This window comes from Myxine glutinosa, chromosome 13, assembly GCF_964187855.1.
Source record: "Myxine glutinosa chromosome 13, kmMyxGlut1.1, whole genome shotgun sequence".
Lineage (NCBI taxonomy): Eukaryota > Metazoa > Chordata > Myxini > Myxiniformes > Myxinidae > Myxine > Myxine glutinosa.
Genome location: NC_136273.1, coordinates 8,633,366 through 8,652,621, shown reverse-complemented (window position 1 = coordinate 8,652,621; position 19,256 = coordinate 8,633,366). Strand labels below are relative to the sequence as shown.

At 44.9% G+C, this 19,256-nt stretch overlaps 1 protein-coding gene across 1 annotated transcript in view; it reads left to right on the top strand.

Moving 5' to 3' along the window:
* Positions 1-7,842, top strand: part of LOC137438560 (membrane-bound glycerophospholipid O-acyltransferase 1) — a 101,798-nt gene extending 93,956 nt beyond the window's left edge. The window contains exons 12-13 of the mRNA XM_068133705.2: positions 2,578-2,729; positions 7,133-7,842. Of these exons, the coding sequence (XP_067989806.2) occupies positions 2,578-2,729; positions 7,133-7,409 (429 nt within the window). The 3' untranslated portion in view covers positions 7,410-7,842. The remainder of the gene's footprint in view (positions 1-2,577; positions 2,730-7,132) is intronic.
* Positions 7,843-19,256: the final 11,414 nt, after the last annotated feature.

The following is a 19,256-nucleotide window of genomic DNA, read 5'->3' as shown; positions in this document are numbered from 1 at the left end:
TTAACTTTTAACAACATTTGTGACATAAACAAATATTGAAATCCTGATGTGAAGTCCGTACGGTTGGGTGAATACAATTACGAATTCAAAATCGTAATTGTATTCACTCAATTCCAATCATCAATTGATACTTTAACAAAATACTGCTTTAAATGACGGTTGTATTGGGATATTATCAAACCAGCTCATTGCTGTAATCTGTCCACTTCCGCATTCGTGGCATTCGCAGCAGGTTCGTAATTCATCAGGATTTTCCTCAATTCCGCAATGAAATGTTCATGAAATACTGTTCAGCCGATTTTAATTTTCATGTCATGTTATTTTGGTGAACTATCGTAGGATTTTACTGCAGGGGTTCCAGGAAATCGTTGCGATCGGTGCAGCCGTTTTTGCGGTACCCCGGACAATAACGTTAGGTGGGAGTCCTATCCTGAAAATGCTGGAGACCCAAGCTGAAATTGGAAAAACAATATCGCCTATTTTTACTTCAGGGGGTCCCAGGATTACCCACCCAAAATATCGTTGCGATCGGTTCAGCCGTTTTTGCGGTACCTGGGGACAGACGGACAGACATTTGGTGAATTATAGTAAGATATATATAGACATGTGTCTATAAAATACAAACAAAAAAAACATTGCACAGGCTTGATGGGCCAAATGGCCTCTTTCTGTGTTGAAGTTCCTTGGAAGGGAAGTCATTATTATATATTGTGAACCGTGGTGTCTGCCCATGCGTTCGTCTGTCGCCTGTTTATGGCGACCGCTTCCCATGCTGCGTTTGAAAAACTCAACATTCACATTTTAAACAAGCATTCTGAGTATTGCGCTGCAATACATGTCCCCAAACGGCAGTCTGTCGTCCGGAAAACTGTCGGGGAAATTACCAAAGTTCAAAGTGCCATAACTTTGTCAAAAATGATCGAAACGTCGTGAAGTTCGAACTTGATCTGTAACTTATCATGAGGAAACCATGTACCAAGTTTGAAGACATTAGCATGAAGAGTTTAGAAAAAACGTCTGGAAAACTGTTCTTTGCGTGACGGACGGACAGATGGACAGACGGACAGATGGAGGGACAGAGTGCAAACCTATAGTCCCCTCCAGTGTACACCGGTAGGGGACTAATAATGGGAGAACAGGCATGAACAATGTTGATGCCAAATTTTATTTCGCAACCAGAATATTTGGCCTCTTTTTAGACAAATTGAACCGCCGCCGCCGGATGTTGCACCAACGTTTTGTGGTGGGCGGTCGGTATAAGTAGCTCAGATCTTTGGCTCTGAGTGAAACAAAGAATGCAACACAATTAACATTTTTAAATCCATGAAATAACTTAAATTAGTTGGTTAACTTAAACTTTTCCCTTCACTGGGGACGGATACTTTTCCTAGTGAAGTATAAATCAAAGTGGTGGTTTTGACGCTGTATAGGTATTTAGTGTTGGCCTCATCTATAATATTGTGTGAGGTTTGGTCACCACAGCTCAAGAAGGACACCCAGTCGCTGCTACAGAGATGGTTTAGCGTCAAGCTACCAGGTAGATTCCCGGCGTAGCGAGACCCAGCTATGAGGAGCGGCTGAAGGAGACTGGACTTTATATTGTCGTGTGTCTACCCTGCAGTGAACACCGCAGGGCGACACGGATGACCAAACGAGTTTAAACTCCAAGGCGTTCAATCCAATGGCGGATTGAAGCCACCTCCTTGAAGGATTGCTGTCTTTACCCCGTTAAACCCTTGGTTTCAAAACCTGAACCGCAAGGCAGTGTCGGCTATGGATTCAGAGTTTTCTTCTCCACGATGAGCTAGGTGCCTACCAAGGGTAGGGTAGCCTCATTTGCCCGAAGGAACTGGTTTAGGGCGCCAGTAATTTGCCTTTCACCTCTACACCCATTAATGAAAACGACCCCACAATGAGAAGGTCGGTGTGAGGCTACACTGTAGCGGCTTTTTGAGTCACTGGGCCATTGGAGTATTTTATAGACATTGAGAGCGTATCCTGAATGTCAATCGACGGCATAACAATCCACGGGGGTCTTACCTTCACCGCTCGCTACATTTTACCTTCAATTATTTATTTACATCCACTTTACCACATAACACCTTGAATTTTGATATATTCATATACTATTTACTTTTCTACATTTACTAATTAATTTATTTATTTATTGGGAGACTTGAATAAATGTAAAATATACACGTTCAATTTTTAAGGTGCGGTTGGTCGCTTATTTTTAAGGTTGGTATCCTCGATGAGGACTTCCATCCTTGTTTTTAACAGCCAATAGGATACATTTATACAATTGCTGACTTCCGACTCAATATAAACATTTGCATCAAATTTCTGGCGCCCTAATACCCCTAAAGTTGTGGGTTAACACCAATTTCACATTTATCGTCCACAAGGCTTTTGCCAATTTGCAAATCACCACTTATGAGACACAAAGAGGCATTTTTGGATGAATTAACTCGGTCCATAATTTAATTAATTAATTTGAGTAATGTTAAAGAATATTGAAGAATGAATGACGTCCTGTGTCCATGATGCTAACTTCTGCTGATTTGCTCTTCCTCCCAGGCACGCCATTTTTTCAGGCAGTTGCATTTAGGTTGGACACCCCCACGACTCGCTCACATCGTTGCTACCTGGTTGGGGACACATCTCACAGTTGCGTACGTGGTCCTTCCGTTTGTACTTCTAGCAGTGGAACCAACTCTTCGATTTTACAGGTGAATGAGCAAATATTATATCGGCTTCCGTTGTGGTTTCCTCTTTTCCAACTTTGTCTATATTACATTATCTCATTTTAGTGATCTTGTAATATAACTATCTTATAATAATAGACAAACGTATATGGTTATGTTTGTTTATATGCGACCAAAACGTCTTCTTCTTCTTCAAATATTATTATGACCCAAAACACAGTCGGTGAACTCTTAATTACCTTTAGACTGCTGAGACCCCTCAGACCTTTGATGACCCTTTAAGTGCCCCAATACTCTTAAGACCACCAAGACCCCTGAAAACCCAAAATACCCTTAAAGACCAAAAACACTCCAAAGATCCAAAAGATTCTTAATGACTGAGGAACAAAAAGACCCTTAAGACCCCAAAAAGCGCTCTCCCTCCCACAGATCTCTCGATGTCTCCATGTCTCTCGGTCCCTGCTCTCAAATGTTGTGTTTGTGTCCTTCCCCCTCTCCCCATCTTGTCTACCGCTCCCGATGTTATTTGTTTTATGTGTCGGTTTGTCTTTCTGTGTGATTAATGTTCGCTCTTTCACGAGCCTCGATCTTGTATACAAAAAAACAAAAAACAAACAAAAAAAAGACCCCGAAGACCCAAAATACCCTTAAAAGCCCAGAGGATCCAAAAGACACTGAAGACCCAAAACACCCCGAAGACCCAAAGACACAAAACACCCCAAAGACCCAAAATATTCTTAATGACTCAGAGGAACAAAAAGACCCTTAACACCCAAAAGCTCATGAAGACCCCAAAGACCCCGAATACCTCAAAGACCCAAAATACCCTTAAAGGTCCAGAGGATACAAAAGACCCTGAAGACCCAAATGGCCCCGAAGACCCTGAAGACCCAAAACACCCTGAAGACCCAAAAGACCCTGAAGACATAAAAGTTTCTTAAAGATTCAGAGGAACCAAAAGACCCAAAAGCCCATGAAGACCTAAAAGACCTTGAACCCGAAGACCCTGAAGACCCCAAAGACCTTGAAAACCCAAAATACCCTGAAGACCCAAAACACCCAAAATACCCTTGAAGGCCCAGAGGATCCAAAAGACCCTGAAGACCCAAATGGCCCCAAAGACCCAAAACACCCCAAAGACCCAAAACACCCTGAAGACCCAAAAAACACAAAAGACCCCGAAGACCCAAAACACCATGAAGACCCAAAAGGCCCTGAAGACCCAAATGACACCGAAATGGTCAAAGATGCCTATCCTTCTGAATCGACGTGTGGTGAGGTACGCGGAGCACGCGAGACGCGCTAGTAATCATAATTTATATGATTTGTGAAGTGTTTGTTTTTTGTCATTTATTTACAATTGATCGCATCAGGTGCCCAGCATATTTCTCTTTTCGGTATATTTTGATCTCAACTATAATGTTTTCCCTCAATGTTAGCCTTTCAACCTTGTTCGTACTGGCCACGTCAGGCCAGAAGATTCTCAATATTTTATTATGGCTGCTGTAGATAAAAACGTCTTGTTTCAATGTTATTAGCCCCCGTTGGACTTCGTCCGAAACAGTGGCTTATGCATTTGGTCTCGTTCGTCCGTCCGTGCGTCTGCAACCATATCTCAGAGATGTATGGACCGATTTTGTTCATACATGGCACAAAGACAATACATGATGGTATATACATTTGCAAATCATTTTGTCTCGCGATGCAATTAAAGATGGCCGACTGGCGGCCGTTTTAGTTGTAAAAAGAAAACCGATATTGAACACGTCCTCAACATTGTCTTGGACATGCATTTACCTGCAGACAAAGAGACAAATGAAAAATCACTCAAAGAGTGACACTTGGCAAAACAGAACAAAGTAGAATGACACTCAGTAGAGCATCCTTTTGACCTCAAAAAGAATTAGTGGTTGAATTAAGTGACCTGATATGCAAATCGTCTTCAAAGTTTAAGTTAATTGGATGGAAATTGACAATTTTAGAAATTTAGCCAATGTTGACGTTTTGGCCTATGTTGACCTCAAAATTAGTTGGTGGTTGAATTCAGTAAGCTGATATGAAAATCCTTTTCAAATTTCAAATCAATCGGATGAAAATTGAGGATTTTAGAGATTTGAAAAAAGTGGTTGACCTTTGGCCTATGTTGACCTTGTGACCTATGTTGACCTCAAAAATACTTATTGGTTGAATTCAGTTAACTGATATGTAAATCCCATTCAATTGTCAAGCCAATCAGATGAAAATTGAGGATTTTATAAATTTGAAATTGTTGTTGACCTTTGGTCTATGTTGACCTTTTGGCATATGTTTATCTCAAAAATAGTTGGTGGTTGAATTGAGTTAGGTGATGTGAAAATCCTACTCAAATTTCAAGTCAATCGAATGAAAATTGAGGATTTTAGAAATTTGAAAAAAGTGGTTGACCTTTGGCCTATGTTGACCTTTTGGCCTATGTTGACCTCAAAAATAGTTGTTGCTTGAATTCAGTTAACTGATATGTAAATCCCATTCAAATTTCAAGTGAATCAGATGAAAATTGAGGATTTTAGAAATTCCAAAAAATGTGGTTGACCTTTGGCCTATGTTGACCTTTTGGCCTAGGGTGATCTCAAAAATAGTTGGTAGTTGAATTCAGTTAGCTGATATGAAAATCCCATTCAAATTTCAAGTCAATTGGATGAAAATTCATGATTTTAGAAATTCGAAAAAAATGTGGTTGACCTTTGGCCTATGTTGACCTTTTGGCATACACTGATCTCAAAAATAGTTGGTGGTTGAATTCAGTAAGCCGATATGTAAATCCTATTCAAATTGCACATCAATCAGATGAAAATTGAGGATTTTAGAAATTTGAAAAAGAGGATTGACCTTTGGCCTATGTTGACCTTTTGACCTTTTGTCCTCAAAAATATATAGGATTTTGTCGGACCACTAACTCTACCATTTGGTGAAGTTTCGTGAAGATCAGTTTAAAATTGTGACCTGTAGGCAAGTATAAGTGAGCGGACAGACAAACACACACACAAACACAAACTGGGGTGATCAACATACTTGCAAAAAAAAAAAAATTTGCCAAGTATCAAACAGACAGGGGTGAAAACATAACCTCCATTCACTTTTGGTGATGGAGGTAATAATAGCATAATATTATTATTACTAGCCGAAACCCATGGAACATCCACGGAAGGGAGGATGTCGTGTATGGATAGAGTGTACCATTATGGATGGCATAGGGGATTTGCTTGTCCGAGTAAGAGTTAGGAAGAAAGATGAGAATGAAGAGTGCGTATATGAACAACGATCGCCGACACCGGCACAAATGCATGCTCTGGATTGTCCACTCAGCGGACGGCTTGCTTTCGCCTTCGCCTGTCCAATCAGCGGACGGCTTGCTTCGCCTTCGCCCAGCAGACGCCAATACGATGGCGTCGTAAGATGGCGTCGTATCGGCAGTTAATCGGATGCTTTTGGGCCCCAACGTCGGCTAATTCAGATTTTTCGAGTATGCCTGTACGTGATAAACAAAGAGCACGGTTCGTAGATCGTAAATCCATTAGTGCCATGGGCATCGGGTCACTAGGTGCGGCGTAAAAGGGATAACAAAGTCGAGTCCTTACGCTATTATTATATAGATTTTTTATTATTTTAAATAACCACATTTAGAGGCCATTTTTCCCCGCAAAGCGGGGGTTGGCCTTTTTCGGGGACCGTGGTTGTTGTTGTTTTTTGGTCCCCTTTTTGAAGCAATGTTTTACGGCCGGATGCCCTTCCTGCCGCCAACCCTTTTTGTTGCCATTTACGACAAGCAGGGAATTACCAGTGAACTGGTACTCAATTTGCCGACCTCGGAAGGATGACAGGCTGAGTCAACCCCCCTGGCGTTAATTCAGCGATCGACCGGGATTCGAACCCAGGATCCTGGGATCCTAAGCTGGCACCCTAGCCGCTAGCCCAACACCAGGGTTTATTATATAGATTACAAAACAAATATTGATACCAATAATATACCCCATCCCAAGAGTTTTTTTTCTTTGGACAAACCCTGTGTTAACGTGTATAAACAGCTTTACGTGGAGTAAACCACAAACACATATGATTACCTTTTGAAACAGTTGCTACCGCTGTTTAACACTAAACTGAAAGAGAAGAGAGTTAAGGTTTGAAAGGGAAGAAAGCCGGCGTGTGTTTATTTACATTTTGATAGCGCTCGCCAAGCCCGCCGTTCCTTATCGACGGTTTTGAATGGAGTCCTTGCTTGAATGCTCGTCCCTTGGCGAGCGCTCTACAAGAAACTTGGTAAATGATCACACCCCTGACGTTCTTGAGGCCCGAGCCTAGATCTACTATAATCTATATACCCCTTGACTGTTCGGCCGGTTTGAAACTTTACATTTTTAATTTTTTCCTTCATCTCCTTGTCTTCCCAGCTCAATGAATTTTTTCCTCCACATTGTGGCAATCTTGACACTGCTGCTGCTGCCAAGGACATCTAGACATGTTAGCCCGACACTTTCACAGCCGCCAGTAACTGAGGCCACCATTGTAGGCAAGCACAAAGACTCTGTGGCTGGGCCTTCGCCTCTGGATACCAGGCCTTGCCCAATCCACGACTGCTACGATACTTGTACACACGGTAACCAAGATGTAGGGCTGTGTACCAGCAGCCAAAACGGAAGTGCCCTGGCCTCAAGGATGAAGCTGTGACATCCTTTTTGACAACTGCTTGGAAAAAGTTGACAACTGCAGAAATGGTACCCAGCTATCATTTCAGAACATGATGCCAAACTTCAAAGAAACCTCTTAAAATTCAAAAACTGAATTGTATAAAAACAGGTAATTCAAAAGTGCACCGACGTATCAAGACACAGCACAGTTATGACGTCATGTCTTCGTGCTGAATAGAATGATGTACAATCTGCGTTGTGTGAATTTGATTGAAAGATAAAAACCTGGTGAAGATAAAATAGGTGGTTAGTAATAATTGGGCAAACTTCACTTTGGAATGCTCACATTGTGCATCATCTTCAGGTTTGTTGTTCGTTGCTCACGGTGGAAACCATGAACTGCAGGTTGTACCGTACCATATTGTATAAAGCATGAAGATTTTCTTTATAATAAAATGTCGTTTTTGTCTCTATCTTTGGAAAAGTTTAGGAAAACGAATTTGTTTTTCTTTAGGTTGGGATGGAGTTGGTAGTGGGTTCCTAAACAACGGTCAGATCGATGTTAAAAGAGTCTGGATCCAGATGTGGCCTATCGATGGGATCCAAAACGTAAACTGTTCACCTGGCGGAGGTATGCGCTACCGAGTGTTATCGGATATCTGTACAAATGCACGTTTGCCTTAAGAACGGGTAGTCGTTTGGATTGTTTACAAGCCACAGTTGCAGTTTTGTCTGTCAGGAAGGTTGAAGGATTCTTCAGACATTGTTGAACGTTGACTTTGTTGTTGTTGTTGTTGTTGTTGTTTGTGTTGAAGGACCCCCCCCCCCCCCCTCTCTCCCTAGCCATCTCTCTCCCCTCTTTATTCCATTCACACTTTTATCACAAGGCAAAAGCGGTTCCACGTCCACAAGGCAAAAGCGGTTCCATGTCCACAAGGCAAAAGCGGTTCCACGTCCACAAGGCAAAAACAGTTCCATGTCCACAAGGCAAAAGCGGTGCCACGTCCACAAGGCAAAAGTGAATGCACGTCCACAAGGCAAAAGCGGTTCCACGTCCACAAGGCAAAAGTGAATGCACGTCCACAAGGCAAAAGTGGTTCCACATCCACAAGGCAAAAAGGGAATCCACGTTCACAAGGCAAAAGCGGTTCCACGTCCACAAGGCAAAAGTGGTTCCACATCCACAAGGCAAAAACGGCTCCATGTCCACAAGGCAAAAGCGGTGCCACGTCCACAAGGCAAAAGCGGTGCCACGTCCACAAGGCAAAAGCGGTGCCACGTCCACAAGGCAAAAGCGGTTCCACGTCCACAAGGCAAAAGCGGTGCCACGTCCACAAGGCAAAAGCGGTGCCACGTCCACAAGGCAAAAGCGGTGCCACGTCCACAAGGCAAAAGCGGTGCCACGTCCACAAGGCAAAAGCGGTGCCACGTCCACAAGGCAAAAGCGGTATCACGTCCACAAGGCAAAAGCGGTGCCACGTCCACAAGGCAAAAGCGGTGCCACGTCCACAAGGCAAAAGCGGTTCCACGTCCACAAGGCAAAAGCGGTGCCACGTCCACAAGGCAAAAGCGGTGCCACGTCCACAAGGCAAAAGCGGTGCCACGTCCACAAGGCAAAAGCGGTGCCACGTCCACAAGGCAAAAGCGGTGCCACGTCCACAAGGCAAAAGCGGTGCCACGTCCACAAGGCAAAAGCGGTATCATGTCCACAAGGCAAAAGCGGTTCCACGTCCACAAGGCAAAAGTGGTTCCACGTCCACAAGGCAAAAGCGGTTCCACGTCCACAAGGCAAAAGCGGTTCCATGTCCACAAGGCAAAAGCGGTTCCACATCCACAAGGCAAAAGTGGTTCCACGTCCACAAGGCAAAAGCGGTTCCACGTCCACAAGGCAAAAGCGGTTCCACATCCACAAGGCAAAAGTGGTTCCACATCCACAAGGCAAAAGTGGTTCCACGTCCACAAGGCAAAAGCGGTTCCACGTCCACAAGGCAAAAGCGGTTCCACGTCCACAAGGCAAAAGCGGTTCCACGTCCACAAGGCAAAAGCGGTTCCACGTCCACAAGGCAAAAGTGGTTCCACGTCCACAAGGCAAAAGCGGTTCCATGTCCCCAAGGCAAAAGCGGTTCCACGTCCACAAGGCAAAAGCGGTATCACGGCCACAAGGCAAAAGCGGTTCCATGTCCACAAGGCAAAAGCGGTTCCACGTCCACAAGGCAAAAGCGGTTCCACGTCCACAAGGCAAAAGCGGTTCCACGTCCACAAGGCAAAAGCGGTTCCACGTCCACAAGGCAAAAGCGGTTCCATGTCCACAAGGCAAAAGCGGTTCCACGTCCACAAGGCAAAAGTGGTGCCACGTCCACAAGGCAAAAGCGGTTCCACGTCCACAAGGCAAAAGCGGTTCCACGTCCACAAGGCAAAAGCGGTTCCACGTCCACAAGGCAAAAGTGGTTCCACGTCCACAAGGCAAAAGCGGTTCCACGTCCACAAGGCAAAAGCGGTTCCACGTCCACAAGGCAAAAGCGGTTCCACGTCCACAAGGCAAAAGCGGTTCCACGTCCACAAGGCAAAAGCGGTTCCACGTCCACAAGGCAAAAGCGGTTCCACGTCCACAAGGCAAAAGTGGTTCCACGTCCACAAGGCAAAAGTGGTTCCACGTCCACAAGGCAAAAGCGGTTCCACGTCCACAAGGCAAAAGCGGTATCACGGCCACAAGGCAAAAGCGGTTCCATGTCCACAAGGCAAAAGCGGTTCCACGTCCACAAGGCAAAAGCGGTTCCATGTCCACAAGGCAAAAGCGGTTCCACGTCCACAAGGCAAAAGCGGTTCCACGTCCACAAGGCAAAAGCGGTGCCACGTCCACAAGGCAAAAGCGGTTCCACGTCCACAAGGCAAAAGCGGTTCCACGTCCACAAGGCAAAAGCGGTTCCACGTCCACAAGGCAAAAGCGGTTCCACGTCCACAAGGCAAAAGCGGTTCCACGTCCACAAGGCAAAAGTGGTTCCACGTCCACAAGGCAAAAGCGGTTCCACGTCCACAAGGCAAAAGCGGTTCCACGTCCACAAGGCAAAAGCGGTTCCACGTCCACAAGGCAAAAGCGGTTCCACGTCCACAAGGCAAAAGCGGTTCCACGTCCACAAGGCAAAAGCGGTTCCACGTCCACAAGGCAAAAGCGGTTCCACGTCCACAAGGCAAAAGCGGTTCCACGTCCACAAGGCAAAAGTGGTTCCACATCCACAAGGCAAAAGGTTCCACATCCACAAGGCAAAAGGTTCCACATCCACAGCTAGAATCAATTTCCTTTTCTTATTCCCTGAATTCAGTACGAGTTTGTGTTCCCATCACATGCTGTATGCCGTACCTGCCGCTAGAGGGGGGACGTAAACCACAACATCCCCGCATATTTTTCAGGTAGAATCCAACAGGTAAAGATCGCCCAGGAGAATAATCCAACATTCTTTTATCATTATGAAGTAAATGCATGGGCAAAAAAACCCCACAACCAAAGTTGACCTTAGTTGTTGTTTTTTTGTTTTTATTATAAAAATGTTAATTTTCGGATTATTTCTATTTATTGTTCTGCGTCGATATTTATGGAGGAAAAAGGTAATTATCAGTATCCTTCCGTTTTCCCAGATTTGTTATTTTGCCTTTTTTGTCTAAAATCTTAGCTCATGGAAGAGTTAGGTGATAGACGGTAACACTGATCGTGGGACAACAGGTGGATGCAACAAACAAACGAATGAATGAAAGCAGATGGAGGAATACCTAGAAACCTGAAGGTAGACTGGGGAATGGTGAGGGGCGTTAATGAGCATGGAGAAGATCACAGGAGGTAGGGATGGAAGAAGACCTGACATGGTGATAAGTTGCTCCCTTAAAGCCCTCGAGGGACTACTTGGATGACTATTCCAAAACAATAATGGAGTCTTTGGAGTTATGGAAGAGTAGTATTGCTGGAAGGCCACAGGTAATCAGTGAGACCTTTGCTGAATTAATCGCAAGATTGCATGAAGACTCAACAATGGGAGGTTCATATAAAAAAATGTAATTCCTATGGGATGGTCCCTCATCTGACTCTCACTTATTGGTGCAAACAGTCTGAGTGAACAATTTCCAAAAGATCCCATTAACAAACTTCATAGGTATACTTACTGAAATCATGGGATGCCTTTGTTTGGGGCCTACCTGTGACCTAACCATAGCCTGATGCCTTCACAACCTGATTACTCCAACATATGCTCCTGGTTTTTCATCAAATTTTCCACCATTCCTCACATAGTTTTGTTTTTCCTATGTGGGTGTTGTTTTCGTAAGCAGCCTATGGCTGCTGGTTGCATCATTTTTCTGAAAGCACGTTTGTGCTGCTGATGCAGTGCCCCAATTACCAGTGAGCTGATACTTAATTTACCGACCCCGGAAGGATGACTGAATGACCAGGCTGAGTCAACCCCCCTGGCGTGAATTCAACGATTGACTGGGATTCAAACTCAGGATCCTAGGCTCCCAAGCTGGCACCCTAACCGCTAAGCCCACACCAGGCTTTGTTTTTCCTATAGGATTGGGATTTTGTAGTAGTAGTTGTTGCCATCGTCATCAAGCTTGTAACCACAATGGTATTCCAAACCATCGCACAAACCCGGCCATAAAACCTGAACAATGCGTATGTGGACAAAATCTACATTGTGTATGTGGACAAAATCTGTTTCCATAATTTAAAGCCCCGGAATACCTGTATGGTGAACCCCAGGATAGCTGTGTGTTGAGCCCCCAGGATAACTGTGCATTGAGCCCCACAATACCTGTGCATTAAGCCCCAGGATACCTGTGCATTGAGCCCCAGGATACCTGTGCATTGTGCATTACGCCCCAGGATACCTGTGCGTTGAGCCCAAGGATACCTGTGCGTTGTACATTGAGCCCCAGGATACCTGTGCATTAAGCCCAAGGATATCTGTGTGTTAAGCCAAAGGATATCTGTGCGTTAAACCCAAGGATATCTGTGCGTTAAGCCCAAGGATATCTGTGCGTTAAGCCCAAGGATATCTGTGAGTTAAGCCCCAGGATATCTGTGAGTTAAGCCCCAGGATATCTGTGAGTTAAGCCCCAGGATATCTGTGAGTTAAGCCCCAGGATATCTGTGAGTTAAGCACCAGGATATCTGTGAGTTAAGCCCCAGGATATCTGTGAGTTAAGCACCAGGATATCTGTGAGTTAAGCACCAGGATATCTGTGTGTTAAGCCCAAGGATATCTGTGCGTTAAGCCACAGGATATCTGTGAGTTAAGCCCCAGGATATCTGTGAGTTAAGCACCAGGATATCTGTGTATTAAGGCCAAGGATATCTGTGTGTTAAGCCCAAGGATATCTGTGCGTTAAGCCACAGGATATCTGTGAGTTAAGCCCCAGGATATCTGTGAGTTAAGCACCAGGATATCTGTGTATTAAGGCCAAGGATATCTGTGTGTTAAGCCCAAGGATATCTGTGTGTTAAGCCCAAGGATATCTGTGCGTTAAGCCCAAGGATATCTGTGTGTTAAGCCCAAGGATATCTGTGTGTTAAGCCCCAGGATATCTGTGTGCTAAGCCCATGGATATCTGTGCATTAAGCCCATGGATATCTGTGCATTAAGCCCAAGGATATCTGTGCTTTAAGCCCAAGGATATCTCTGCATTAAGCCCAAGGATATCTGTGCGTTAAGCCCAAGGATATCTGTGCATTAAGCCCAAGGATATCTGTGCGTTAAGCCCAAGGACATCTGTGTGTTAAGCCCAAGGATATCTGTGCATTAAGCCCCAGGATATCTGTGTGTTAAGCCCCAGGATATCTGTGCGTTAAGCCCCAGGATATCTGTGCGTTAAGCCCCAGGATATCTGTGTGTTAAGCCCCAGGATATCTGTGCGTTAAGCCCCAGGATATCTCATTAAGCCCAAGGATATCTGTGCGTTAAGCCCCAGGATATCTGTGCGTTAAGCCCCAGGATATCTGTGTGCTAAGCCCATGGATATCTGTGCATTAAGCCCAGGGATATCTGTGCATTAAGCCCAAGGATATCTGTGTGCTAAGCCCCAGGATATCTGTGTGTTCAGCCCAAGGATATCCGTGTGTTAAGCCCAAGGATATCTGTGTGTTAAGCCCCAGGATATCTGTGCATTAAGCCCAAGGATATCTGTGCGTTAAGCCCCAGGATATCTGTGTGTTAAGCCCAAGGATATCTGTGTGTTAAGCCCAAGGATATCTGTGCATTAAGCCCAAGGAAATCTGTGCGTTAAGCCCCAGGATAGCTGTGTGTTAAGCCTAAGAATATCTGTGCGTTAAGCCTAAGGATATCTGTGTGTTAAGCCCCAGGATATATGTGCGTTAAGCCCAAGGATATCTGTGCGTTAAGCCCAAGGATATCTGTGTGTTAAGCCCCAGGATATCTGTGTGTTAAGCCCAAGGATATCTGTGTGTTAAGCCCAAGGATATCTGTGCATTAAGCCTGAGGACATCTGTGCGTTAAGCCCAAGGATATCTGTGCATTAAGCCCCAGGATATATGTGCGTTAAGCCCAAGGATATCTGTGCGTTAAGCCCAAGGATATCTGTGCATTAAGCCCAAGGATATCTGTGCGTTAAGCCCCAGGATAGCTGTGCATTAAGCCTAAGAATATCTGTGCGTTAAGCCTAAGGATATATGTGCGTTAAGCCCAAGGATATCTGTGCGTTAAGCCCAAGGATATCTGTGTGTTAAGCCCCAGGATATCTGTGTGTTAAGCCCAAGGATATCTGTGTGTTAAGCCCAAGGATATCTGTGCATTAAGCCTGAGGACATCTGTGCGTTAAGCCCAAGGATATCTGTGCATTAAGCCCTAGGATATATGTGCGTTAAGCCCAAGGATATCTGTGCGTTAAGCCCAAGGATATCTGTGCATTAAGCCCAAGGATATCTGTGCGTTAAGCCCCAGGATAGCTGTGCATTAAGCCTAAGAATATCTGTGCGTTAAGCCCCAGGATAGCTGTGCATTAAGCCTAAGAATATCTGTGCATTAAGCCTAAGGATATCTGTGCGTTAAGCCCCAGGATATCTGTGCGTTAAGCCCCAGGATAGCTGTGTGTTAAGCCCAAGGATATCTGTGTGTTAAGCCCAAGGATATCTGTGCATTAAGCCCAAGGATATCTGTGCGTTAAGCCCCAGGATAGCTGTGCGTTAAGCCTAAGAATATCTGTGCGTTAAGTCTAAGGATATCTGTGCGTTAAGCCCCAGGATATCTGTGCGTTAAGCCCCAGGATAGCTGTGTGTTAAGCCCAAGGATATCTGTGCGTTAAGTCCCAGGATAGCTGTGCGTTAAGCCCAAGGATATCTGTGTGTTAAGCCCAAGGATATCTGTGCGTTAAGTCCCAGGATAGCTGTGCATTAAGCCCAAGGATATCTGTGCGTTAAGCCCCAGGATAGCTGTGCGTTAAGCCCCAGGATAGCTGTGCGTTAAGCCCCAGGATAGCTGTGCGTTAAGCCTAAGAATATGTGCGTTAAGCCTAAGGATATCTGTGCGTTAAGCCTAAGGATATCTGTGCGTTAAGCCCCAGGATATCTGTGCGTTAAGCCCCAGGATAGCTGTGCGTTAAGCCCCAGGATAGCTGTGTGTTAAGCCCAAGGATAGCTGTGCGTTAAGCCCAAGGATATCTGTGTGTTAAGTCCCAGGATAGCTGTGCGTTAAGCCTAAGAATATGTGCGTTAAGCCTAAGGATATCTGTGCGTTAAGCCCCAGGATATCTGTGTGTTAAGCCCAAGGATATCTGTGTGTTAAGCCCCAGGATATCTGTGCATTAAGCCCAAGGATATCTGTGCGTTAAGCCCCAGGATAGCTGTGCATTAAGCCTAAGAATAGCTGTGCGTTAAGCCTAAGGATATCTGTGCGTTAAGCCCCAGGATATCTGTGCGTTAAGCCCCAGGATAGCTGTGTGTTAAGCCCAAGGATATCTGTGTGTTAAGCCCAAGGATATCTGTGCATTAAGCCCAAGGATATCTGTGCGTTAAGCCCCAGGATAGCTGTGCGTTAAGCCTAAGAATATCTGTGCGTTAAGCCTAAGGATATCTGTGCGTTAAGCCCCAGGATATCTGTGCGTTAAGCCCCAGGATAGCTGTGTGTTAAGCCCAAGGATATCTGTGCGTTAAGTCCCAGGATAGCTGTGCGTTAAGCCCAAGTATATCTGTGTGTTAAGCCCAAGGATATCTGTGCGTTAAGTCCCAGGATAGCTGTGCGTTAAGCCCAAGGATATCTGTGCGTTAAGCCCCAGGATAGCTGTGCGTTAAGCCCCAGGTTAGCTGTGCGTTAAGCCCCAGGATAGCTGTGCGTTAAGCCTAAGAATATGTGCGTTAAGCCTAAGGATATCTGTGCGTTAAGCCCCAGGATAGCTGTGTGTTGAGCCCCAGGAAACGTGTATGTTGAGCCCCAGTATACCTGTGCTTTGTGCATTGAGCCCCACGATACCTTTGCATTAAGCCCCTGGATACCTGTGCATTGAAACACAGGATACCTGTGCATTGAGCCCCAGGATACCTGTGCGTTAAGCCCCAGGATATCTGTGCGTTAAGCCTGATGATACCTGTGTGATGAGCCCATTGAGCAAAGTGTTGTACGCAGCTGTTCGTCCATTGTGTTACCTGGAATGCGAGGCTTGACAAATCGAGCTGTTTTTAACCTGAGATCCGAAAGATGACAAACTATTGTTACCTGGAGGTTTGTAACGTCGTTCACATCCCTTTGATGTGCTCCCCGGCAGGGTTCTCTTGCCACGCCATTAGAATCGGTGACGGATTGGTTAAGATATCCGGTCTGGGAGGTCAGTGGTTCGATTATTGGTTAAGATATCCGGTCTGGGAGGTCAGTGGTTCGATTCCCACTCCAGCCTATCTCGTGCCAAAGACATTAAACAATAGTATGTGCTGCTTCCTTGCTTGATACTCGACATTTAAAGGATAGATCACGGACAAATCCCATTGGTTGGTTTCCATTGGGAGGAGGAAATTTCTCTTTAAATTCTTAGCTAAGAGTGGAGAAAAAAGTGACGTCATAAAAATACTGTTGCCAGTACCCAGAGTGCTCCAGGAAGTGATGTGACTCCCTCAAGCTCACTGACTGTTTGTCTGAAGCCATCTCGTGTTGTCCCGTGCATTTGTCCACGCGTGTCCGTCATTTGTGTTGCGCATCCCACATGAGCTGAAGGCCCTGTACACAAAGGTTTATTTTTTATGATTGATGGTCAGAGTTGGTGTGGCCTCCATTTTTCCACTTCATGTGTGTGTGTGTGTGTGTGTGTGTGTGTGTGTGTGTGTGTGTGTGTGTGTGTGTGTGTGTGTAGCTGTATATATATATATATGTGTGCGTGTATATAATATATATATATATATATATATATATATATATATTGTTACGGACCGCGGATAAGATGTTGTTTTGCCGAGCGGATGGCACCGCGGCCGAATAGTCCTTGAGCCAGACCAAAAGTAATGCTCCGGCGGGGGGAGTAATTCTCATTATGATTTTCCATTAGACCAATGTCTCAAGTGTCAGAAAAGGTGTGATGGACATCTGAGAACGGTAGCTTAGTGCCCGGATGGACGCCATCTTTGAAACCACCCAGCTCGAAAATGCCCATTTGGTGGGGTACATTGTTGCACGTGTATCTGGACTTCTATACTAGCTATCGATGTGCGGTTGACGACTAAATATACGTCCGATGTGTACCGTCTAAATAAAAAATAATATGAAGCATTTTGTTTTAGATTAATTATTATAAAAATCAATTATCGAAAAAAAATCATATATTTTTCAATATTTTATTATTAGACTTGTACTTTTTTTAGTGAAACAACACTGGTATGATTTTCCAAATTATGCATTGTGCTACACCGTTTATCTGTCTATAAAAATAACTCAAAAACTAAAACATATCATCCACCACGAGTTTACAACAAATAAATGTAAAGAGGCATAAAATGACTTAGGCCGCCGCTGGCATTATCTATTCTGACGATAACGCAAGTTAGGAATGTCGTACGGAGAGGATTTTAACACCATACGATATCTAATAAGCAGGCGGAAATTGTTACATAGGAAATCTGCACTTTGGTGGCCATCTTGGATTTCAAAATGGCCGCCAATTATATTAATTATTCATTACTAGAGTTTGGAAAGACGTATGGAGCTGATTTTAACACCATACGATGTATATTCCTAATAAGCAAGCGGAGGTATCATTGAACATGTCATGTTTTAGTCAAATAACACCGGTATGATCTTCCAAATTATACATTTTGCTAAACCGTTTATCTGTCTATAAAGATTTTCAGGCAATTTGGCCTGCATTATAATAGAGAACAACATATGCTATACAATATACAGTGCACACAAATTTGTTAATCATCAGAGTCGCCATCAGAGTCATTGGCATCCTGAGCCACGATAGCATCATCCTGCACCATGTTGGAGCATCCCTGCAGCTTACACACAACAGTGCACTTCAACCCATTCAGTATGCAGGAGCAATCTGACGGTCGACACGTCCTTCTGCATGTGCATGAGATGAGATTCAAGACGACATCTGGAGCTGGTAGACCCGCCATCCATCGGATTGTGAGCGAACCGCCATCATCGAGTTCCCAACCATGTCCTGCTGATGGTGTTGGGACGTCTGGTAGGTTTTCAAGGCTGCGTCGCCAGATAGCCGCCTGATAGTTGGCCCTAAGCGTATGCTGCATCAAGGAGTCTTCACAAGGCGGCAATTGTCCAGATTCGATCTGGCCCTTCTTTGCACAGAACATGTGATAACGGAGCGAATTAACACCGACGATCTTCGTGTTCTTGGCGTACAGCTGACACGTGAAGGCCTGAATGCTATTGAAGACGTCTGTTGGTACATTCCACGAAGATCCCAGATCTGTGAATGCTTGAAGATACAGCTCATTCGCTTGCACAAGCTTCAAAGCCTTTATCTTTCCTTGGCTAGCCAGAGCACTCACAGTGTCACACCCGCTCCATGCATGAAGCCCTGGCAATGCACTGCAAACTCCAGACCCCAATACCGCAGCCAACTTTCCAACGTCGATCATTCTGACTCGAACCTTTGTTCCTCGTCTGATGAAGAGCTGACTATCGATGGTTCTGCTGAGATGAAGACTGATGATCAGAACGTCGGTGTCATCTGCCACTAAGATGATCGTCTTGTAGTGGGTAGCGGCGTGCTTTGCGTGGAGAAACATACGCGTGTCTGCTTCCTCGTGGCTACATTCGAGTGCTTGCCTGTACAACTCGGGGCATTTTTCGTGGAGTTGCGTCATCTGTGCATAGTACACTGGTAGATATCTAGCATAGTTCACCTTGTTCATTGCGAAACACCAAGGGATCACTCTTCTGACACAAGCCAAGTGAAGCATCCAGTCGCCTTCTCTATCCGCACGAATCAACCCCAGCAGGGTCTCTACCATATCAATATACATCATCCAGAAGCGAGCCAGGTCTCCATGTTTGGTTCGCAGAAAATGTAGGTATTTCGCGAACATGTCAAAGCTCTGTACACATGAATCATCATCGAGAGCAGCAGCGAGAGTCTCGTGGCAAACATCCTCCTTGATGCTGCGAATTTTGAGGTCAGTGCTTCGAATCTGGGGTTCCTTGTCAGGATGATTGCTTTCTATCCACACCTGGAAGCCCTTCCAAATGATGCGCATTAGTGCCTCGTACATCAACTTGTGGAGTCGCACAGCACGGTTGTATTGCTTGCCTTCCAGAACCCTGTTGATGGAACCTTCAGCGATTACTCCTGACTCAACAGCTACATCCCGAAGGCCTGCATCTCCAAACATTTTCCCAATGCTCGACATGAAGTTACAGATGGTATGGAAGTTCCC